We start from the raw sequence: 21,632 nt of genomic DNA on the forward strand, positions 1-21,632 counted from the left end.
AAGGTCACCAAAAGTTCACTTTTACAGAGAAGTTCTTATTCTCAGCTAATGGGGCTCCCCGTAGCATGGTCCTGCAGTTGCTTCACATAAAAAGGATGGATTGTCAAAGAAATTACCTTCAAAGCTCCTCCCTGGCAAACTGATTTGAAAGGACAGCCCAAGCGTTGTGTCCTGGCCAGAGGAGCAGCCCCTGACCCAGCCACACAAGCTGTCGTGCCTCTTTGCACTTCTGCACTTTGGGATTTGTCAGCAGTTTGAGTCCAACCCTTGTTGCTGGGCAAGTGCCATTCTTCAGGCTTGTGCTTTATAACAGAATCTCCTGCCTGGCTTTCAGAGCAAGCCATTTAATCTTTTCATGCTGTGGAAATGAAGACATTGTCGGTCCTTTGGGGATATTATGTGCTTCTCATATCGTATGTGAGATGGACTAAGTCCTTTTTTGGTCCTGAAGAACTAAACACAAAATCAAAACACATAAGCAGAGCCAGCCTTGGCGCTTGTTTTGTGTGTGTTACGTATGTAATTTCCTGCACATGTAATTGATCCCCAGTCATAGCTGGGCCAAGACCCAACTCTGGAAGACTGTGGGGATTATTCTTTCTGATCCCTTTCTGGCTTAGCTGGATCAGTTTTCCCAGAAGGGGGAGAGAGATGGGAGTAGGGTGCAAGAAGTGTGACCTAAAGCCAACATCATCTGCTGGGAGAAATAGGAATGGGCTGGTTTGGGCTTGCTTTAACTCGATTATTCCTAGAGGTGCTTGAAGATGATTTTGGAAAAATGTAGTTATCTTTTTAAAATTACTTTCATTTTGCATAGAAAGGAAAAATAATATCAGCCCAGATGTGTATTTGGGCACTGGCTCCCCTGATTTGGCTCCACTGTTTGGTTTTTTTTTTTATGCTATTGGCATTATACTTTTGTAAATTAAAACCCTAATTGGAGCATTGTTGCCAAGTCATTATTAATTGATTTGATTAAATCTCCTCTAAGAAACATTCTGTGTCAGAAGATGACAGTTTTTCGTAAGAAACTGTTAGAAGCTTGTTCTCATTTTGATCAGTAAAAAGCATTGCAATTATGCACTTAGATCTATGATGCTGATGTACAAATTTAGGTAAAAGAAATCAGGTAAAGTTTTAATTCCCAGCATTCAAAACTGGTAGATTGACTCCAGTAGAATAGACATGTGGCTTTTAAGTTAATTTTAGGTTTTCTTTTCTACCTAGTTTTCAGAGTAGGCAATTGCATTTTTTATGCTGTAGAAATGAGGATGTTTCTAGTGCTTTTGGGTATTTTAGGATTCCAGCAAGAAGCTTTAGGGCACAACTGAGGGGAGGAATACACCCAAGAACACTGAGCAATGCTTGCTGACTGTGAACTTCACGGTCAGTCATGCAGTAGCTGCACAATTCCTTTTGCAGCCTTTGCTCAGACACAGATCCCCTGGAGCTTCTGGAGCAGGGCACAGGTTGGGGTGGCAGAGTATTAGTGGGGGCTGCAGGATGGTTTTTTTAAAGCAGTGACCATTAGAAGGTCTGTGGGAGGTGTGGTGAGCAGCAGGAAACCCAATTGTGCTCTGATGTACAAAGCTGTGATGGCCTGTCCCTTCAGATCCTTCACTGGTACAGAGCAGGGTAATTAACTGTGTAAGTTAATAGACTGTTTTAAATCCTCTGGGACTGCTTGGAGTCTTTCAGCTCACGTAAGTGGGCTTTGTGGCAGGCCTGTGTACTAAAGCCCTTATGCTTGAGCATGAAATTAGCCCAGCTACTCTTTATATGTGGCCCCCTTATTTTTTATCATGTTAAATACCTACCACTGTCTCCACCACCACCACTTTCTCCAGTGGCCAATCCTGTGTTTCTGAAGACATGATCTGATGGTGAGATCTCCCCACAGAAACCCCTGAATGTGGTGCTGCTTTGTGCCATGACAGACACCTGGAGAAAAGGGAGGTTAATTCTGCATGTTTGCATTCAAACAGAGAACACGTCTCCACATAAACCCCACGGGGCTGAGGTGCTGTACTCATGCAGAAACCACCACTCTCCCAGCTGAACCCTGGCTGGGAGCTCACAGAGCTGTTCCAATGAAACCCCAAGCAGAATCTTTGCTATTTTGTCACATCAAACAATTTACATTCGATAAAACCAGGGGCCTCGGGATGGAGGTACAGCATCTGCTGTGTCAGTTTCTGTCTCACGTTTGGTTTTTGCGTTTTCTCTCTAATTAGTTTATGTTCCAATAAATCCTTAATACAAAAACTGCTTTAAAACAATTGAAAATAAAACAAAGAGAGGAATTTAAATTGCTTATGGCTTGCCTTGTATGGCTTCCAGGCATTTGAGCAATTTTGCTAACAAGTATCCGGTAACCTATTTCCAAAGGCCACTAGCAGATAATTATATTTGGTTAATTTACATACTTTCAGTTTATAATCCTAATTAGTTCTCCAACCAGTAGTCCCTAGGCAATGTGTAGTCTTACCTCATTTTATCTGCCATCCCTACTGTGCAAGTTCTCTTAATTTACAAAAAAATGCTGTTAGGTTTGGTTCAGGGCTTTCCCATTTCAGCGCGCATCTAAACCGGGCGATTCCATGCCGCTTTAAACCCTATTTGCAAATAAGTATTTTACATTTTTATAGATTTTTACATCTGGGACACATTGTGCAATTCAGGGAAGCTGACCCCAGTTTGACACAGAGCCTGTTTGCATTGCAGAGAATCAGCCAAATTCTGCACCAACCTGTATCCAGGGTGTCCCCTTGTCACCTCTGGTGGGATGAAGGGGCACGAGTTGTCAAGGGATGGGGACTGAGGTGTTGCCACGGCAGGAGCAGGGACAGGGTGTGGGGCAGCAGGAATGAGCAAGGGCTGTGTGAGAATCTCCAGGAGCTGCACACATGGACTCTGGTCAAACTTCTCAGCTTGGCAATTCCTTGTTCCCTCTTTGTGTATTTAGGATCTCTCCCTGCATAGTTATTATTTTGGGATTAGTTTGCACCCAAGCTGGAGGTTGTGCCCAATAAAGTGGCTGAGGAGGAAGATGGAAATGAAGTTTTATACTTTCGGGTGACAATACCTTTAGTTCCTTCCAGGTTTAAACTAACTTCAAAAACCATGTGGACTGAGCATCCCCACTGGAAGGAGCACATTCCCAGTGCTGATCCCTGCAGGACTCTGAGTATCTGGGGTTGTGTCCAGCAAGACCAACCCACCACGTTGTCCCACAGGGGGTGTGTGGCCATGGTGGAGGGTGCTGGATTTTGGGTACAACCTGCAGTAACCCAGGAGACACAACCTCCACTGCTGCCTGGAGACTTTTTGTGTGAGTGTCCTGTGGATAACAGAACAATTTCCATTGTTATCTTTCAAGCACTGGGGTATGTACTATAATGTCATTTTTAGAAAAACTGTTAGATGAAGTATTTCCTCTCGGGTATCCAAGGCTGCTTTTAGTTGGATTCGTTGCTCTGTAATGTGAGGTTTGGATTAACATGGTAATTTCCAATGTTTCCTTGCAAGCAATAAAAAGACCCAAAATCTCCCTTTTCAACACCTCATTAAGTACTTTGATAGGGCAATGAGAAGTGTGATGATAACTGGAAAAGGAAAATCTGCAGTTTGCAAAGCTTTTGTTCAGATTTCCAGGATAACTGACAGATTCTGTGAACTGATGCTAATTAATAAATCCTAGTGCTGAAGGAGAGAGCTGATTTTTAACTGTCCAAAACAGCAAATGTTTAGTGAGGAAAATCTTGAAGGTGTGAGAGTAATTCTTGGCCAATAATTTTACTTCAACATCTTAATGAATGTAAATTTTATACTGTGGATGCTTTGGTGTAATTTCTGCACATCACACTGAATTCCAAAACATGTTGGGAGTTCTGCTGCTACCCAATGTACACAATGCTCAGCATCACTGTCACTGGTGCCCAAAGGAACCATTGCACGTGAGGTTATTCCAAAGGAGCTTATTTTTATGAGGAGCAGCTTGATAATAACTATTCCTCATTGGAACATTTCAAATTTTAATATTTCTAGGCAGACTAGAGATGGTTTAGCTGTCTTTTCATGCCTGGTTTAAGGATTGTTATTCGACACTAATCACAGCTCTGTACATCTGAGTGTGTGGGCTTGAGGAGAAGGTAATATTTTGCTGTGGCTCTCACACCTGCAGTTGGGATGAACAGAATATGAACCAGGAGTGAGGCAGATTTGAGACAGAGAGGGCAAATGTCTTACACTGAAAGCAGCGTGAGTGTGAAAATCTGGTGTTTTTCCCACTGTACCACTGATGATGGTAACAGCTGGTGCATGTCAGGTGAAATCCCAGCTCTTACAAAGTCAATAGAAAAACCTTGTACAGACTACAGTAGGAGTAGCTCTTTATCCCAAAGGAAAATACAGTTTGAAGATAAATTTGCAGAGGCTTACTGACAAGAGTGCCAGATTACATGGGCTGAAGGTGCATTTTCAGGTATATAGAAGTTCACTGTGGAGTGTGGCAGACACATTCTGTGGAAATCAGTGCTAGTCCACAAAGGGAGCACAAAAACCCTGGACAAATCCATTGTTTGCTTCTTGATGACAGACAAAATGGGGACAAGAAGCTGTTAATCTCTCCTCTTCCAACTCTTCATTTTTATCACCAAGACTGTAATTTTTGCTCTTCTGAGTTAGGACAGAAGGGTCCAGAATAAAAACTCAGAAGGCCTGGGAGCAAATTTTCAAGGGAAAATGGAGAGGGGATAGAGAATCTGGGAATTATTCATAACAAGTCTACATCACTTAATCCAGCGGAATATTCCAATTTGTATCTAAATTCGTCATCAGAAATAGAAAACACAAAAAGGAAAGTGATACCTCTTTGACACTGCTGTTATTTTTCCACCATCTCTTTTAATTTGTGTATTTATTTGCTTTAGTTTATATATGCTTTAATTTATATATTGTCTGTTTTTAAAGCAAACCCCCACTGAAGGCTGTAGTTGGGTTTATACACCACTAAGAAACCACAAAGCAAAGCAGGAGAGCAGATCTTCTATTTCTTTCTTACAAGTCACCTTAAATACCTTGTGAGCTGAAGATAGGCACTGCTGGATTTTACTCTTGATAACCCTTGTGCTTCTCCCTTGCCTCTTCCCTCAAGAAAACCTCAATCCAAATTCCCCCCCAAAGTCAGGAGGGCAATTATTCCCTCAGGTTTGGCTCCAGTGGCTGTCCAGCCACTTCTGCACCACAGGAGCTACACTCCATAAAATTATATTCCAGGTGGTGAAACCAGAAGGGAATAAAAAAGAATTTAAAATCGTTTGAAATATAAAACAATAATTTATTTTACTTCATTTTACTTGTTAATGTTTGTAGCTAATGATGATTTCATGAAACTGCTTTTATAATTCAATACATTCAAATCTATAAAGCAAACAGTTACTACCATGGGCTTTTCAAATTCCACAAACTGTCTTATATAAACAAATTAGCTGTACATGCACGTTTCTTCAATAGGTTGCAACATTTGCAAACATGCTTTAAAATCCTTTAAAGCTGCATTATAGTGTACTTTGCCTCAGGCTTTTCAGATGAAACCTCTATACTTTCTTCAGAAACCTTAAAGAGAAAAATGTTTAAATGTTGAGCATAACTCTATAAAAACTGCTGTTTGATAAATGTTAAATATTACAAGAGAATGACTCTAATTCTGAGTTTAAACCTTGAGCTAAGTATTGATAAACAGCTCTCTGTGTAGAAGTGAACAACAGCAAAATAATATCACAAAATATGGTTTCACAAAAAAAAAAAATACATATGTGCAGATGCTCTTGTGGATTTCTTGCATTTTTTTTTTAGGTAAAGAAAAGCACGGGTACCTTTTAATATGAATATAGTTTAAGCAAATTACCTGTGTAAGTATGGTTAATACATTTCTGATATTTAAGCACATCATGTAAAAGGTAACAAGTAAAAAAGTACAATCAGTATTCCAAAAAGCACTGCTAATATTGCCTTTGAAGGAGATGGGCAAGCTTCCTCTCCACCGCAGAATGGAGATCCTGGCACCCACGGCTGTAGAGTTCAGTATTTGAACTATAAACTTGGTGACTGTATCTTATATACAAAAATCTTGCCACATTGAACGAGGCATTGATTCCTACCCCACTGGTAGTGTTTTATGTACATAATTTAGCACTGGGGATTGATTATACAGTAGTCACTGACAGGAAGGAATTGTACACCCGCGTGCCGTCCGGTGATTTTGTTCCATGGGTTAGCAGTTCTTGGATTGTCATCCAATTGTCAAATATTTTTTTATTTCTCTTCTTCATCATTTTTTTGTGGCTCAGTTCAATGATGTTCATCTCCTTCTTCTCCTCTGCACCTTGCTGCTCCTTTAAGCACTCTAACCTGCTCTGCATCATGAACTCCCGCCGCCTCCTCTGCTCCTTTGCTTTCACCAAGTGCTGCTTCCTCTCCTCCTTGCTCCAGTAACGGCCCATCTTCATCTCACTGATGGCATCGTCATCCGTGGTCATCCCACTGCGCTCCTCCTTGATCTTTATGGCCCGTTCCCTCAGCAGCCTGTCCCTCACCGGCCTCTTGGTGATGTAGCGTGTCCCGTCGCTCCTGACCTTCACTTTCCACTCCATCCTGGGCTCGCTCTGGCCCGAGGCCAAGTCCTTGCACATACTCACCAGGCTCATCTGGCTCTGTGCATATTCCACAGCGGATTTCTGCTGGATCAGCTGCATGTAGCTCTGGTAGTGCTGGGCATGGGCAGGGATGTGAGCGTGTTTATAGGGAGAGTGGTGGTATGGGGACACGTAGGAGCCCGAGGGTTTCTGACCGTGAGTGGGGCTTTTGCTGCCATCGCTGCCTTTTCTCTCCTTGCTCTCCAGCTGCTTGCCGAGGTCAGGATCTTTAGCGGAGGCGTGGCATTTACCAGCGCTGGATTCATGGCTTTCTGAGCCGGCAAACAAATTCTTTTGGGAGACATTATATGCCACTGTCCCCTCATTACCTTGACAGTTAATGCCTTCTGCAGTTCTGCGCAGGGAATTGTCAGGGGAGATCTCCAGCGTGAGCGGAGTGCTCCGGCAGCTCTCGCCCGTGTTGTAGGCACTCGAGCTGTCCTTGTCGGACTTCTCGGGCAGCTCGGTGATGTCCGAGAGCTCGTGCCTGCGGACATCAATGCTCGTGTTGTAGTTTCGGAAGCCGCTGTTGTGCAGCATCCAGGGCTCCCGGTACTGCTCCTTCAGCTGCTGCATTTTGTGGGCTCTCACGATGTTCAGGCACTCCAGCTCAATGTTGCGCAGCTCCTCGTTGAGCATCTCCAGCTCTCTGTCAACACTCTCTTGGTCGCTTTTGCTCATCTCCAGGGTGCTGTTATGGTAATACAGGCTGTAGGGGTTGGCAGACTTCACCTGGCACTTCAGCTCCAGCAGCTCCCGGAACCGCTCGCACTCGTCCACGGGGATGCCGAGGAAGTCGACGTCGGTGCAGTCAGCTGAGATGAACGACTCATTGCTGAACTGCATGTCCCCACTTCCCAGGGTGTCATGGCTGTAGGTCAGCTTCTTCTGGCTGCCCAAAGTGTTGGAGGAGGTGGTGTGATCGTCCCCATTGTTCTCCTGCTCAGAGCTCTCATCGTTGCGAGTGCTGTCATCCGTGCGCCCCACACCACTGTCCTTCTCGTGCTGGTTGGACAAAATAGTGGCTGTGTCTGTGGTGCCTCCATCTTCCTCGTGCTTCTTCTAACAACAGAAAGAGCAGGACAGAAAAAAAAATTATTGCAAGCACATGACATATTTCAAGGTGTTTATTTTTAAATAGTTCTCTTAACCTGTCACTTTTTACACTTTCAGCCTCTTATATGGAAAGAGTATTATTAAGAACTCAAGAGAAAAGGTGACCAAACCCACAGCCTGCTGTGGGTGTCCTTTTCAGAAGAACCTGAGGTCTGGGTTTCACCTATGCAGCAACACTGGTAGAAGTCACATTTTCAAAATGTTTCTTCTCCCACTTAGGGTGCACAATGATATCCAGTTCTCCTGCAGTGCCAAAGTGAGAGCATGTCTCCTCAGAACATGGGGATGCCGCAGAGGATGTAGAGTTCTAGAAAACTTCAGAAAAAATGTCTAGGCAAAAACTGAGGAATTGCTTTAATCATAGCAGAATGATGGAGAATATAAGCCCGTATCTGTGGCCCTACATAAAATCTGTAATGTAAAAACATCTTCTTTGCCTTTCTCCCCTTATATAGATCTTAGTTCAGTCAGTTGCCTGAGTTCTCTATTTGAGTTTCTAGGTTTTGGAAGGCTGTTTCCAGTCTGTGCATGCACATCAAATAGGAGATATTCTGTAAGACAGCCCTCTGTCTGCTCTATCCACCATACACCCCGTACTTCTCTCAGTGACTACAGTGACAGGGGATTTCCAAGAATTGTGATCATGTTGTGGTAAGGAGCAAAGCACAAAAGGTACTATTTTAAAACATTTTGGTCCCCAAGATGAAGTTGTGGACAGTCATGTAATATCTTGATTTTACAGAAAGTCCTTTTGGCTTGTCTTAGTGTCATTGAGACACTAAGTGTATTCAGCCAAGTTCAAGATTGGAATATTGAGTGCAGTGGGAAGTTTGACAGCCCTGCACACCAGAAGGGCAGTACCTGCTGAAGCATGCTGGCAGTAAATTGCATTGCCTGGTGGTGCTGTTCCTCTAACATGTCCATGTGCAAGTCATCCAGAAAATCATTTCTGTCATCATCCATCCATCCTTCATCCAGCTGTGTGAAAAGGGAGGGAAAAAACAAACCAATCATTGTCAAAAGAATGACGACTGACATAAATTACGGTTTTTCTTTGTGGACAGTGGCTGGGAAATCTCAGGAGATTCCTTCCTGTGCCAGCGCTGCCGTGTCCTGGGAAAGAGCCTGTCCTTGTGCTAAGTGCAGGTATTATTGACTGTGCTACCTCCTCCCACAGCTGCCTCCATCTCCAGCAGCACGGTTTTATCTTCAACAGCCCTTTACATATGAACAGTCTTTTGATCCGAGGAAATACTTCTAAGAGTTGGGGCAGTCTTGGTTTGTGCACAACTTGATTAGGATGTACAAAAATACTCCAGAGCCCAAAGCTTGAACACCTCTTGTGAGGCAGCATCAAACAGCGGAAGGAAAATCTGGCTGGGGTCCGTAGGACATTTTTACTCCCATTCCCAATTATCCCCATGGGAAAGATCAGAAATATCCAGGATAAGAGGACAGTCGTGATCCTGATCTCCAGGTGCTCTGGCAAGGGCTGCTCTCCCAGCACCAGGAGCAGAGACAGATCAAACAATGGTGCTCCGGGCTGTTTGTTCAACAGCTTTGTTGTGCTAATCCCTGCTCTACAAAGGGATCTGGTTCAACCTTTTATTACAGCTGAGGAGGCTTCTTGACAGTATTCAAGTACTTTAAGAGATGGTATATGAAGTGCTGAATAATAGGTGTTTTAATGAATGAATAATCAATAGCTATAGGAATTAAGAGTTCAGCATGTTCTTCAAAACTGTGACTCAAAACCATTCATAATACCATGCACTGATGTTTGTAATAGCACTGCAGCAATATAAATCACCACATGTCTTAGAAATTGAACTTTAATATAAAATATGTATGTAAGTACCATGACTGCTGAATTCCATTATTTTAGACCATATATACATGTGCAGTCAAACCGTGTATAATATGGTTTTAGGTAGATGGTAGATTTAGGCAGGTTAAACAATTTGAAAGAACTTCTTTCTACAAAACAGCAACTGTTTTAAGACTCAAGTGATGGTTTTTTGTTGCTACTGTACCTGAATTTCTGGTCTTGCCACAAGTAAGGAGATATTCTTGCTCTCCTCGCTGGAGAGAAGTGCCACAGCTTCCTCTCGGTTCTGCACCTCGATGCCATTGATCTTTAAAGAAAAAACAACACCGTGAAGTGTCTTCATGGGCACACCTGGATGCTGCTGTGCCGAGCTCCATGGAAATGCTTGGCTGGATGGATCCATGCATACACCCCCAGCCTTGTGCAGAGAAGTGCGGGGCAAGTGTGGTGGTTTGGACATGTGATGCTGTTCCATCCCCCTGCATGGCATGGGCAGAGCCTTGTTATGAGGGCAGGAAGTGGAATTCTGGGGTTTAGGGCACTTGGAGCACTTCCCACACGTACCTGGATGATGCGATCCCCTTCTCGGAGCCGCCCGTCTTTCGCAGCGATGCTGTTGGGATCAATCTGCAAATTAAGGGAACTCTGAGTGCTCTGCAGGTTTGGGAGCTCAGTATTTACTTCCCCTTATTTCCTGAGTGGCGCATTTTAATGGAAGGTTTTAGATTTAGTTATGAGGTTCTTTCCCTAAACTGGTGCAAATAATTTGAAATGGATCTGCATGGTAAAAAAATGTTGATGTCTAAAATGCAGCTTTTTTCATGGAAAGGGACAAAGAGAGACAAATGGGCCCCAGATGTTTGCAAATAAAAATGTGTGGTGTTTTTTATAATTTATATTGTTTCAGGAATAATCAAGAACAAAAATTAAAGGGGGAATATATGAAAATACTCTGAAGGCCTCATTTGAAATGGAACATTGTTAATATAATGAAATTTGACTTCAGTGGGAGCAGGATTGCACTCAGTTTGGAGAAAAGGAAAATAATTAGATTTCTTCCAATTACTGCATTTTGGGCTGTTTATCCAACATGGTACAAACAGAGGATGAATGTCCTAACTGCCCAACAATGCAGCTGGAAAGATAAATGGTATCTTATGGAAAGCAGCTCAATCTTACCTCACTCACATAAATACCCATGTCATCTTCATCATCTGTTCTGTAACAGACAGTAAGGCCAAGCTTGTCCTGGCTGTTCACTCTATGTAAATCCACTTCCTGAGGTTTAAAAAAAAAAAAAAAAAAGAAAATACATTGTCAGTGAGACACAGGTGACTGATGGAAGCAATTTTTCAAATGCAATGAAAATATTTTGCTTAAGTGATATAGTGGATGTCTTTTCATTTCACTTGTAGACGAGGTTAACTTACTGAGCAAAACGTGATTATATGCACACAATCAATACCTGGGACATTTTTGACCCTTCAATCAATATGAAGTCATTTTGAAAATAGACCTTTTATTGATCATAAGGAAGAAAAATTACCTATATTTCATGTAGTGGTAAGACTTCAAAGGCTAAAATACTTATAAAGTATGATTTCAATATTTGTCACAGCTGATACATATTTACTAATAAGCAGGGAAATTCTCTGGCTTTTCAGAAAAAACTATAATACTCTATTACTTTAAATTGTATAATTTTCATGGAGTAATCTAATAAATTTCTCAAAAGTGTGACTGAAGATCAATGTATTGTCAGCAAAGCATTTGGTACTGCTAATAGAAATATAATAAGCATTTCAATATCTTGCAAGTGCTTGGCTTCAGCAGGTCATGGCGGTCTTGTTCATCTTGGAGACATTTAAGCCATCTTAAAAGTGTATCTTCTTCCTCTAGGCTTGTTTTTCCACGAGGAATTCCTGAGGGTTATTTTTTTTTTTTTTCCTTCTGTGCTGCTGCTGTGTGACACTGGTGGTAGGGAGGATTATAAAATCCATGGAGCTACCCCCAGGCTCTGGGATGTTCCTGACTGGTGAGCAGTGACCATTCCTGTAGCATCTTTCAGTCCTGTCCTCTTGCTTCTGAGGGATATCCCAGAGGTTTAACGTGTTTAACCAACTTGCTGTGACTGCTGTGCTGGTCCTGAGGATGCTGCCGTGGGAAGGAAGGATTTTGCTGCACAGACAGAGGTGTGAGAGCACCTGCAGTTGTGTTTTTATTTCCTCAGGTGAGGGGAGTGAGTGAGGCTTGGCAAGGTCTTGCTCCTCCTCAGGCCAAGCAGGATGGAGGCGGCAAATCTGGGCTCTGTTGCGAAGGGAAAAGTGGGACCAGGCAAAGGGACACAGTGGGATCTGAGGGCTGTCCCATCCCTAAGGCAGACCCTGCACTGTGTGTTTGTGCTTGGACCCTTCATTCCAGAGGAAAAGTCCTGATAACACAGCTCCTTATTTCTGACATCTCTGTTGCTGTGCCATTTGGAAGGGGCAAGACAATAAAACAAGCTGATATGAATAATTTATTGGTGTGTCTAGATGACAGCTGCCAAGATCAGCAATCTCATGTTATTTACTTGTCAACATGTGTAATTTCTTTTTTTTTTTTCCCCTTAAAGAAGCGTAGCTGTAAATGTCAGTGACATTTCAGCTGGTATTTAAGTGGTTTCAATCAATAGTATCCACGGTGAACTGCTGTGCTGTCCCCCCCTTCTTTTGTTACTTAAAGGTTTGAACACAATGCTTTAATAGCGGGGTTTTCTTCAGATTTCTAAAGCTTTGGAGCTTTCTAGAGAGGAGATGGAGATTCTTCACAAGGAAGATGAGACAAAGTGGATTAATTCTGATCTCAGCTGATCCTCGAGAATGCCACTGCAGTCAATGGGTTTATCCTGCATTTAACCATGGAATGAACTGGGGATGAGGTGGGAACTTGTGGATTGAGCCTAACCCAGGTCTAGAACGATTCCCATATTCCCTGCATACTTTAACAAAAAGTTTCATTATCTTCAGGAATGTTTTTACATACTTTATTGATTTGAAAACGTGGCAAGAAATTTGTGCTGTGGCTTATTCTACTGCTTGCCATACTGGCAGTGAAAAAATATATATATAATGTTAAAAAAAATCCCTCAAAACCAAACAGAAATATATGGTGACTTTGGCCATTGCTTTAATAGATCCTGTGTAACTACAAGCACTTGGAGTGGAAGAAAAGGAGGGAGTGAGCTCGTATTTTCATTCTTACTTGCCACATGTTTTGACTAACAATAGGTATTTTTGCAACAGTGTAGGATTACAAAGGGTATCATAATTAAAAATAAAGTATGAGTTTAAATTGTACCATCTGAGACATCACCTGTGATATACTGGAAGGTAATAAATCACCTGGTAAACTAAATAATATATATTTTGAAAGGAAAAGAGCTATCTGTCGTTTAAAAACATACTCAGAAAGAAAGCAGCAAAAAAAGCTAGAGAAAAAAAATTTATAGAGCAGATGTTTAGAACCTGAATTTTTATGAGTAGTTAGTTGACAGACTTACTCTTGGGTACAATCCCTCTAGTCCTTGGTAGGAAGAGAGAAGTGGATTTGATGCTACCCAAATATGATAATTTTATGAACTTAAACATAGGAACAGCTGCTTTCTATGGGTCTTTGCATCAGTGAAGTTTTAATATAATCATAAAGGTTTGAAATATTTGAGAGATAAAAGTGTGCAATTCCAGTTGGAGTTGAAGAATCAACACCAGAGTCTTCAAAGCAAAGGTAATATTTTCCATATTCAGAGGCAAGTCTGTGTAATGCAGAGATACATGAAAGGGGAAAACAGAAAAGTGGGACCTGCAAGTACAGGTATTATGGCAGCCTGAATAATTGTACCAGGAATTAATTAAGCAGAGGAATTAATACGGGCCTGGAGAACTTTAAAGGTGTAATTTCCCCTGTTTGTAATGCCACAGGACTTGCCATTTCTTACAGTTCTGTCTTAGGGGCTGCATTCCTGGGCCGTGGAAGGGACACACTGAGGTTATTCCACACCCTCTCTGGATCCACAGAAAGCAGCTGGCAGGCAGAGGTGCTATCCATGAAGTGCGGGAATGTTTGGGCTGGGTTAATACGATAAATGTAAAAATTCCATCTGTGAGAATTTTTACACTCACAGATAATTCAAATCTGCTTCTTCAGATCAGGTAAAAGTGACATTTTGAGAGATGTTCAAAGGAGGATTTGGATGCTCTTTCAAAATAGTCTTTGCAAGAGAAGTGTCTGAAAGATTATTGGCTCCTCATCAAATGCAGAGCCAAGGAGGGCTCACAGAGCTGGTTGCTGAAATCCATCTGGCATTTGCAGCAAGACAAGAAGAAATGAACATGCCCTGTGACATTATACCTGCAACCACTCATCATAATGAGTTAGGAGCAAGTGATAATAGTAAATTAACCTCTATAAGCTTAGAAGATCCTTCATTTGCAGAGGATTATTGAATTATTGTACTGCTGATTTAGAATTATGGCCTGTCTGCAAATTTAAAAAAATCAGAGTCCTTTCTCTAACAAGACAGAAATGAGCAGTAGAGATCTGAAGTGACAGCAATGGGTAAAAATAGTTCAGTCACTCAGAAAGCCTCATCCCCAGCTTGCATGATAAGTGCTCTGTCCTTCTCCCTCTCTTTGTAAGATGTGGTGGGTTTTTTATCCTGTACTGACCTCTGCCATTATCTGACCAGCAGGGCCCCTTTTTTGCTGTTCCATTAATAGGTTTCATGGAAAAGAAAGTCAGGGAAATAAATATAAAGAACTATTTCCTTTTATACTGCACAAGGCCCTCTCGCTACCTTTTGGCAACTGACCCTGCCACTGCAGGAGGAAGAATCTTGCTCATGCTTTCTTGACTTTGGAAAGTAATCTTTTGATTTGTAGTTTCATATCAATGTGGTTTTCAACGCAGGTAAATGGAAAAAAATCCCAACCCTTTGCTTTTCAAAGGAGAAAATACTATAAAACCAGGTTTTCTTTCCAGAATCCTTTGCCCTAGAGAAGTAGAAATCTACCTGGAGCTTTCTCTGGCAGCCCAGCTCTGTGATGGGAATTCTCTGTCAGACCATAGAGGCTGGACCAGCATTAGTCAGCAGTGGTGCTGGGGAAGGCTGAAGAAAAGTGTTTCTCACCCTGATGAAAAGAGGTTTGGGATGCCTCACTATGGTAACTTGGAGGATGCCCAGGCTCTCTGCCAAGCAGATGGGCAGTGCTCCATGATTCAGACCTTTCTCACACAGCACGAGGTGTTGAGGCCAAGCTAAAACCCTCTACAGAGCCGAGGGAGAACAACCTTTCATTGCTGGCTTGTGAGCCAGATGAAATGTTTTACCACTTTTGCATTTGTTCCAAACAAAGAACATACAAATATTTGTGTTAGAAAGTACAGCTGTGAAGCTTTTCAAACCTTTACATATTCAATCACTGCCTGAAGCAGGCCTGCTCGGGCTGCAGCTCTTTGTATTCAGAGACACAGCAATGCCTTGAGAAGCTCCTGATCAGTGCAGCTCCCTGCAGAGCTGGAGTTTTCATAGAGAAGAAATATATTCACATAAAAGATGCTTTGAAATGCTTTGCAAACCGGAATGGAATAAAAATTGCAGAGTGCCTGTGATGGAGCCTTCCAATTCCCGTGTTCAGAGTCGCCTCTCGCCTCCCTTGCAAACAGATTATTGGAGAAGTAAAACAAAGTTTCAGCCAAAGTAGAAAGTACAGCAAAGGGGAGAGTTTGAAACCCTGGTACTCAGCTTTTATTCATGGTTTCCTAAAAGCAGTGGAGTATTAATTTCAGATTTTGAAGCACAGATTTTGGTGCTCAGGGTGTTCATCTTTTGCTGATCAGCTGTTGTGGTTTTGTGCTGGGAACTCTGGGAGTTGTGCACTGGGTGGGCAAAAAGCTCTTTGAACGAATTTGGTGTCCTCCTTCAGTCTTTTGACATGAATGCTTCATTTCTGTCCAAGACTGAGTGAGAGTATCAGAGGGAAATTTCTCAGCAGTAGCAAACATTTCATGTAATTTTCATCTCCAAGCTTCACTGACTCTCAACTAACCACTCAGTTGAGTTCAGTTCTTTTCTTGGAAAGAAAGACCTACGTGCAAGTTGCGTATTGGGAAGGGTGAAGACAGAAAGTCAAATGGGAGGGAACAGGCCCCTTTTTGATGTAGAATGTTCTCCTTTGTAATGTGAGAAAGTTCCACGGAAAGATCCCTCGCTTGGGCTGTGTCTGACAGCTGGACAGACTTGTCTGAATAAACATATTAATGCATAACACTGCTGGGGAACCCTGGAGTGACATTATTCTTCCTTTATGAGCCTGAAATGACTTCTAGCTGGGCCTCAATGAAGAATGAATGTACTTTTAATTTATAATAAAATAGGAGTTCACAATTTAGTTCCTCTTTACTCGTGGCATGTAAACTTCAAAAGAAAATAAATGGTATTTATTTATTTTTGTAGTAGAGAATATATGGCAGTTACCTCTGAGTCATCAATTCTAAGACAAATGTTGAGAGATAAAACCAAGAAAACAATTTTGGCACCTCAGCAATACTGCCAGCATAAATTCCTTCCTATGGATATTTACATTGGAGGTTTGTTGTGAACTTGGCTATTTCACCTTTTTTGTCTTGTTTACTTGTTACAAATCACTAACCAGTCAGTTATAGACCATAAAAGTTTAGATGAGGAGCTTCTGATTTAAATTCAAAGCACATTTTATAGACATAGAAACCCAGAAGGCTGACTTGATGGCTTTCTTACTTTCGACATTCCTGCTGCAGTCAATGAAACAGTGCCTTTGTGGTCTTTTAAAACATATCTATCAAAAGGCAAACAAAAAAGCAACCAGCCAGTTGAGTCCCTGTTAGCACTTTGACCTTACCATTGATCATAGTCTTTACAATTTGAACAGGAATCTTTAGTGGTTTTTAAGGAAATACTATTAGGCTACAGCAACTTTCCTAATGTTCATCTGCCTGTGTTACTGAGCTGATCACCTTTTGCCATCAAGTACTATATCAATGTCAAAATTATTAATGTTGTGGTTTAAGGCATATTAAGGTTTGGCTACTGGAGTGCGTGTGTTTAAACTGTTTTCAGCTCAACTGGTTGACCTTCTGATGGAAGCATTATAATTTATCCACAATATTACATTTCCTAAAAAGTAGATTTTGGAAAGATAGTGGTAGAAAATACCAATTTGTTCTACATTTTTCTTTGAGACTGAAATCTATATTTGTTTTTATTTAAGAGAAGGAAAAAGGCCCTTGTTTGAAAAGTAAGGCCTTGAAGTCTCCTAAGTAGCATTTGTTTTACTGGCACTTTGATTTTATCCTGCCTTTGATTTACGTTTGTATACAGAGATGAATTGCTACCAGATCTGCAGAATTTGAGAACGCCTTGCGAACTTTTTATGGGGTTTTAGTCCTTGATCCTGCAAACACTTTTATAGAAGGAAACAACCCCATGCTCACAGAACGACTGAACTCTGCTCCCACTGAAGCTGTTGATAAATCTACCACTGATTTAAGCAGAGCTTCAGGCAGGGCAGCACTGCTTGCTTTGACAAATAAGTGTTAGCAGGACCAGGATCTAAGAAATCAGAAGCGCAAGCTAGCTAAGGGTATAAAATATTCTCTTACTGAAAATCTTGGATGAATCAGCTGGCTCAGACATTGCTGGCAGTATTTGGAACTATTGGGATACTTTGCTACTATTTATTACAAAATAATTAAAACCACTTCACTGGGTCAGTATTGCTTAAGTATCTTGCAGAGCCCCACAATTTATGTGCTGCACTTTGAATGCTTTGGGAGCAGGTTATTAAAATTAGGAATGAGAAAATTGAAGATGAACTTCTGATGGAATATACAAGCACTAAAACCAAAAGTGATTTTTAAAGATTTGGCAGGTAAATGGACTTTCATACCTTCATGACTGGTTCAACTTTTATTATCTGTAATTTCATATGTATACATATGTCACTTAAGTAATGAAAAAGGGAGGAACAGCTTAGTATAGTGGCAAATCTATCCTGGCCTTGTCTTGTAAACTTAACATACTTCTGAATTGTATGATCAAGAACATCTGTTTCTCAGCCAGGGAATATTTAAGGGAAACTCACACATTTTTACTGTGGTTATGTAGAACAGGTCCTGCCACTCAGCAAAGCCTTCCAGATTTTCAGAAAGCCTAAATCAGCACACTTACACAGAATTTAATTATAGGAATCAATGACTTCATTATTTATGTTAATTTGTTAGCTGAAGATCATCAGTGCCTGGCTCACAGTTCAGAGGACTGATAAAGGTATCAGCAACTAGTGAACAATGTTATCACAAATATCTGCTTTGAAAAGTCTTTTCACTGTATATAATTCAAAGACCTTGAGGTGCACACGGAAATGAAATAGTTGCTCAGATTAAGTACCTCTAATTCCAACTCATCCCGGTCCATTTCTTGATGAATTCCTCCCATGTAGTCATTTGGGTCATAGTATTCATGCACGGATGGATGGCTGGAAAAAAAAGGTATTTTTTAGGGCAGCACTCAGGACTTTAGTGGAACTTGTTAATGCATTCCGAGCTTGTAGGGAGATGATGGACTAACCCCCACACTGAGGAGCTGCATGTGGTTAATTCTATAAGCTACACTACTTACCCCTGTAAGTGTTTTAAATGAAAATTCCATGTATTTGTAGGAGGACAGCCTGCTGCTTTTTACTGCTTGAGCTCTCCCACACTTCCACTGCCTATACTTTGGAAGTTGTAAGCAGAGTAATGCTCTTGTGATCACCGTTTTCTGTGCTGGATAGTTTTATCTGCAGTGAAAGTAAACTCCCTCTAATTCTCTGTTAACTAGATACATGTCTGAGGCTATTTATGTAACAGCATCTGCTAATTGGCTAAGATAGTCAAGTTGTTAGAGGCAGGCGAGATTTATCTGAATGGAACTGGGAGAAGTGAGAGGAAACTAGGAAAAAATGACTCTGCTTTCACATGCTGGCTGACAGCACACCCAGAGAGCTGAGTGTGGGCCATCGCATGAGAAGGGCTGTGAGGGAACACCAACACCTCCAGCTCAGAGGAAGGGCACTGGTGATCCAACAGCTGGGATCTGTCTAATGATTAAGGAACAATATGAAGTTGACAGGGCTGAGCTGGAATAATGCAGGCATGTTGTAACCTAAATTATAGAATGATAGAATTATGGAATAGTTCAGGGTGGAAGGCACCTTAATCTCATTCCACCCCTGCCATGGGCAGGGACACCTTCCACTATCCTAGGTTGCTCCAACCTGCTTTGGACACTTCCAGGGATGGGGCAGCCCCAGCTCCTCTGGGTAACCTGTGCCAGGGCCTCACCACCCTCACAGGGAAGAATTTCTTCCTAAATGATTCATCAGGAATTAATCTTTGCCGTTTTCTTAATGTAACTGGTTTTGCAGTTGGCAAGTCAGAGGTACTGAAAGCTCCTCCTGCAGATGAGGTTGGGAGTGTGCAGTGTTGAGGCTCTAGGAATAATCATGTCCTCTCCACAGGCTCCAAGCCCTGATGTCTGCTCACTGAAAGCTCAAAGCTACAGCCTCTTGTCAAGTATTTCCACTAAATCGTGCTGCTGTGCTTGAATTTTCAATGGGCTGGGAATTGGTGGCTCTGTTGGAATATCTGCTGGAACCATCCTTCAAGTATCAGCAGAGAGAGCCATGAGAGGAATAGACACTGCACACAGAATGGTCCTGGCTCAATGTGTGAAAGTCAATGTGCTGTGAAAGTCGCTCAGGAGCAGTGCAGGATCAGTGCCTGCTTATAGTCAAACCCTGTTTCCCAGGAGTGCTGGCAGGGATCTCTGGAGAGGTGCACTGGGGGTGCGTGCACACCAGTCCTGCCTCTCACCGTGTGCAGTTCACCTCAAACCCAGGAACTGCTGTGGCTTGACCAGATCAGTCTCTCACACACAGCTACTGAGAGGGTCAGAATCCTTTCTATTCCCTGTTCCCTGTGGAGATGTGTGGCAGGATGACAGGCAATCTGCAGGGGCTCCTTGGGGAGCTGTTTTCCTCTCGAACAGCATGTGAGGGCGGGGGGTGTGTGCGCCAGGAGATAATTGTCATTTGTATTTGTAAGTACAAAAGCATCAAATTACCATTAACAATAATTAAAATTTGATTCTAAAACATCCATGACAACACTGGTAAGTAATTTTAGTCCTAGAAAATAACTTATTCGAGTAACAGCGCTGCAGGGTTATAATAAAGTAATTAATACACTGGAACAGAATGTAGCAGCTCTTAGCATTACACAATTTATGGCAGCCATAAAAAACAAAGTTAAAACATAAGCAACCCAAAGAGGCAGTGAGAGGAATTACAAAATGCAATAACTTTATCCATCAAATGCCAGCAAAAAAAGAGTTTTATGAGGCCATGTTGTGACTCAGTGGCATTACTCATGTGAGTAATGTCTTGCTAATGTGTAGGAAAAATGAAAATGCGGTGACTTATGGCTCAGTGGTGGATGAATCCTGGCTACTTCTGGGATTACATGTTTACCAGCAAGTGAAGGTGAGGTTGTGAACTACTTGTAATGTGCCACGTTACAAGGATTTTTGAGGCTCAGCAAAGCATTACTTACTCTTCAGGCAAGAGGTAGGGGTCCAGCACGGGGATGGGTGGGGTGGGCGAGCCCATCTTGCTGAGGGCCATGATGTGCTCGAAGGTGATGTCGGTCTGGGTGGCCACATCCACCAGCTGCGGGTCATGGGCCGGGGCGAAGGCCTTGGCGCGCGGGGCCCTCCTCAGCACCTGCACCACGATGGGCTCCTTGGCTGTTTTGAATGCTTCCACCGCCTGCTCATGGGTGGCTTTGGATAAATCCTTCCCATTGACCTGCGGGGAGAAAGCAGCAGAGCCATCAGGGACCCATCTCAGCTTCCAGCCATCCCAAGGTACGAGCAGCCAGTGCCAGGAACGAGCCCCGCAATCTTGTTCCTCTGGCTTTTTCCCCTCTCGCTACAGTAACTTCACAAATCCTCTGCTCTGCTTTGTATTTTGGTAAGATTTTATTGGGCTTGCTCTTTGAGGTGAAGTACAAACCAGCATCCCATTTGTTTCTTGCAGATTAGAAATCCCCCAGCCCTTGTTCAAACACAACATGTTATTGATTCCCCCCCAGTTTTTCTAGTTTTCGTTTGCTTTTTAGACTCTTCACCTTTTTGCTGAACAAAACTGAAACTACAAAACTATGCGTTTGTGTCTGATAAACAATTTTTCAGATGAAACATGATGGTGGTACTCAGTCACTGCACTAAAAAACTCCATTTTAGAGTAGTGGACAGAAATAACACTAGACATGCCAGGCCATGGAACTGGGGGGCTGAGAAGAGAATTTACACACTGCACTAAGTACACACTGTAATGCCATGTTTAGTCACATTAAAATAAGTGGGCCACCTGAATGAGAACATTACTCAGCACACTAACTGAATTTAGCCCATGCTTAACATATTGCCCGAGGCAAAAAGCTGGCTGATATAAAGAGGGTTAACTTGAGTGCAGAATAGATTGAAAGGGCTAAATTCCTGCTGAATTACCTTGTGCACATAACACTTTTTCTGCTGTCATCTTGGGTTTACCTTAGAGAGGTGATGACACCAGGATTTTAGTGAAGCCAGCTGAGATGGAAGGTGCTAGCATGACATTTACATTACACAAACACTTGCACTGCACACGACTGCTCCCAGTAATGCACAGCGTGTAAAGTTTGGCCTGGTCAAATTAAATATCATTAACTCACCCAATTGAGCAGATTACTTTAAAACAGTTTGTACGGCTGTAAAATTAGGTTCAGCATAATGTTTTCTCTGGAAAAAGGAAATGCTGATTATGGTTTGAGTTTTATTATTTGCTGCAAATTAAATGTTGCACATTTTACTGTGTGCATCCTAATTTTTTTTTTTT

General features: G+C 42.1%; 1 protein-coding gene across 1 annotated transcript in view; it reads right to left on the minus strand.

The window, feature by feature from the left end:
• Positions 1-5,314: 5,314 nt before the first annotated feature.
• Positions 5,315-21,632, minus strand: part of PDZRN3 (PDZ domain containing ring finger 3) — a 131,053-nt gene continuing 114,735 nt past the window's right edge. The window contains 7 exon segments of the mRNA XM_039559130.1: positions 5,315-7,757; positions 8,673-8,789; positions 9,845-9,946; positions 10,204-10,266; positions 10,819-10,917; positions 18,104-18,191; positions 20,308-20,561. Of these exon segments, the coding sequence (XP_039415064.1) occupies positions 6,207-7,757; positions 8,673-8,789; positions 9,845-9,946; positions 10,204-10,266; positions 10,819-10,917; positions 18,104-18,191; positions 20,308-20,561 (2,274 nt within the window). The 3' untranslated portion in view covers positions 5,315-6,206.

This window comes from Corvus cornix, chromosome 12 (assembly GCF_000738735.6).
Source record: "Corvus cornix cornix isolate S_Up_H32 chromosome 12, ASM73873v5, whole genome shotgun sequence".
In the NCBI taxonomy this organism is placed as follows: Eukaryota; Metazoa; Chordata; class Aves; order Passeriformes; family Corvidae; genus Corvus; species Corvus cornix.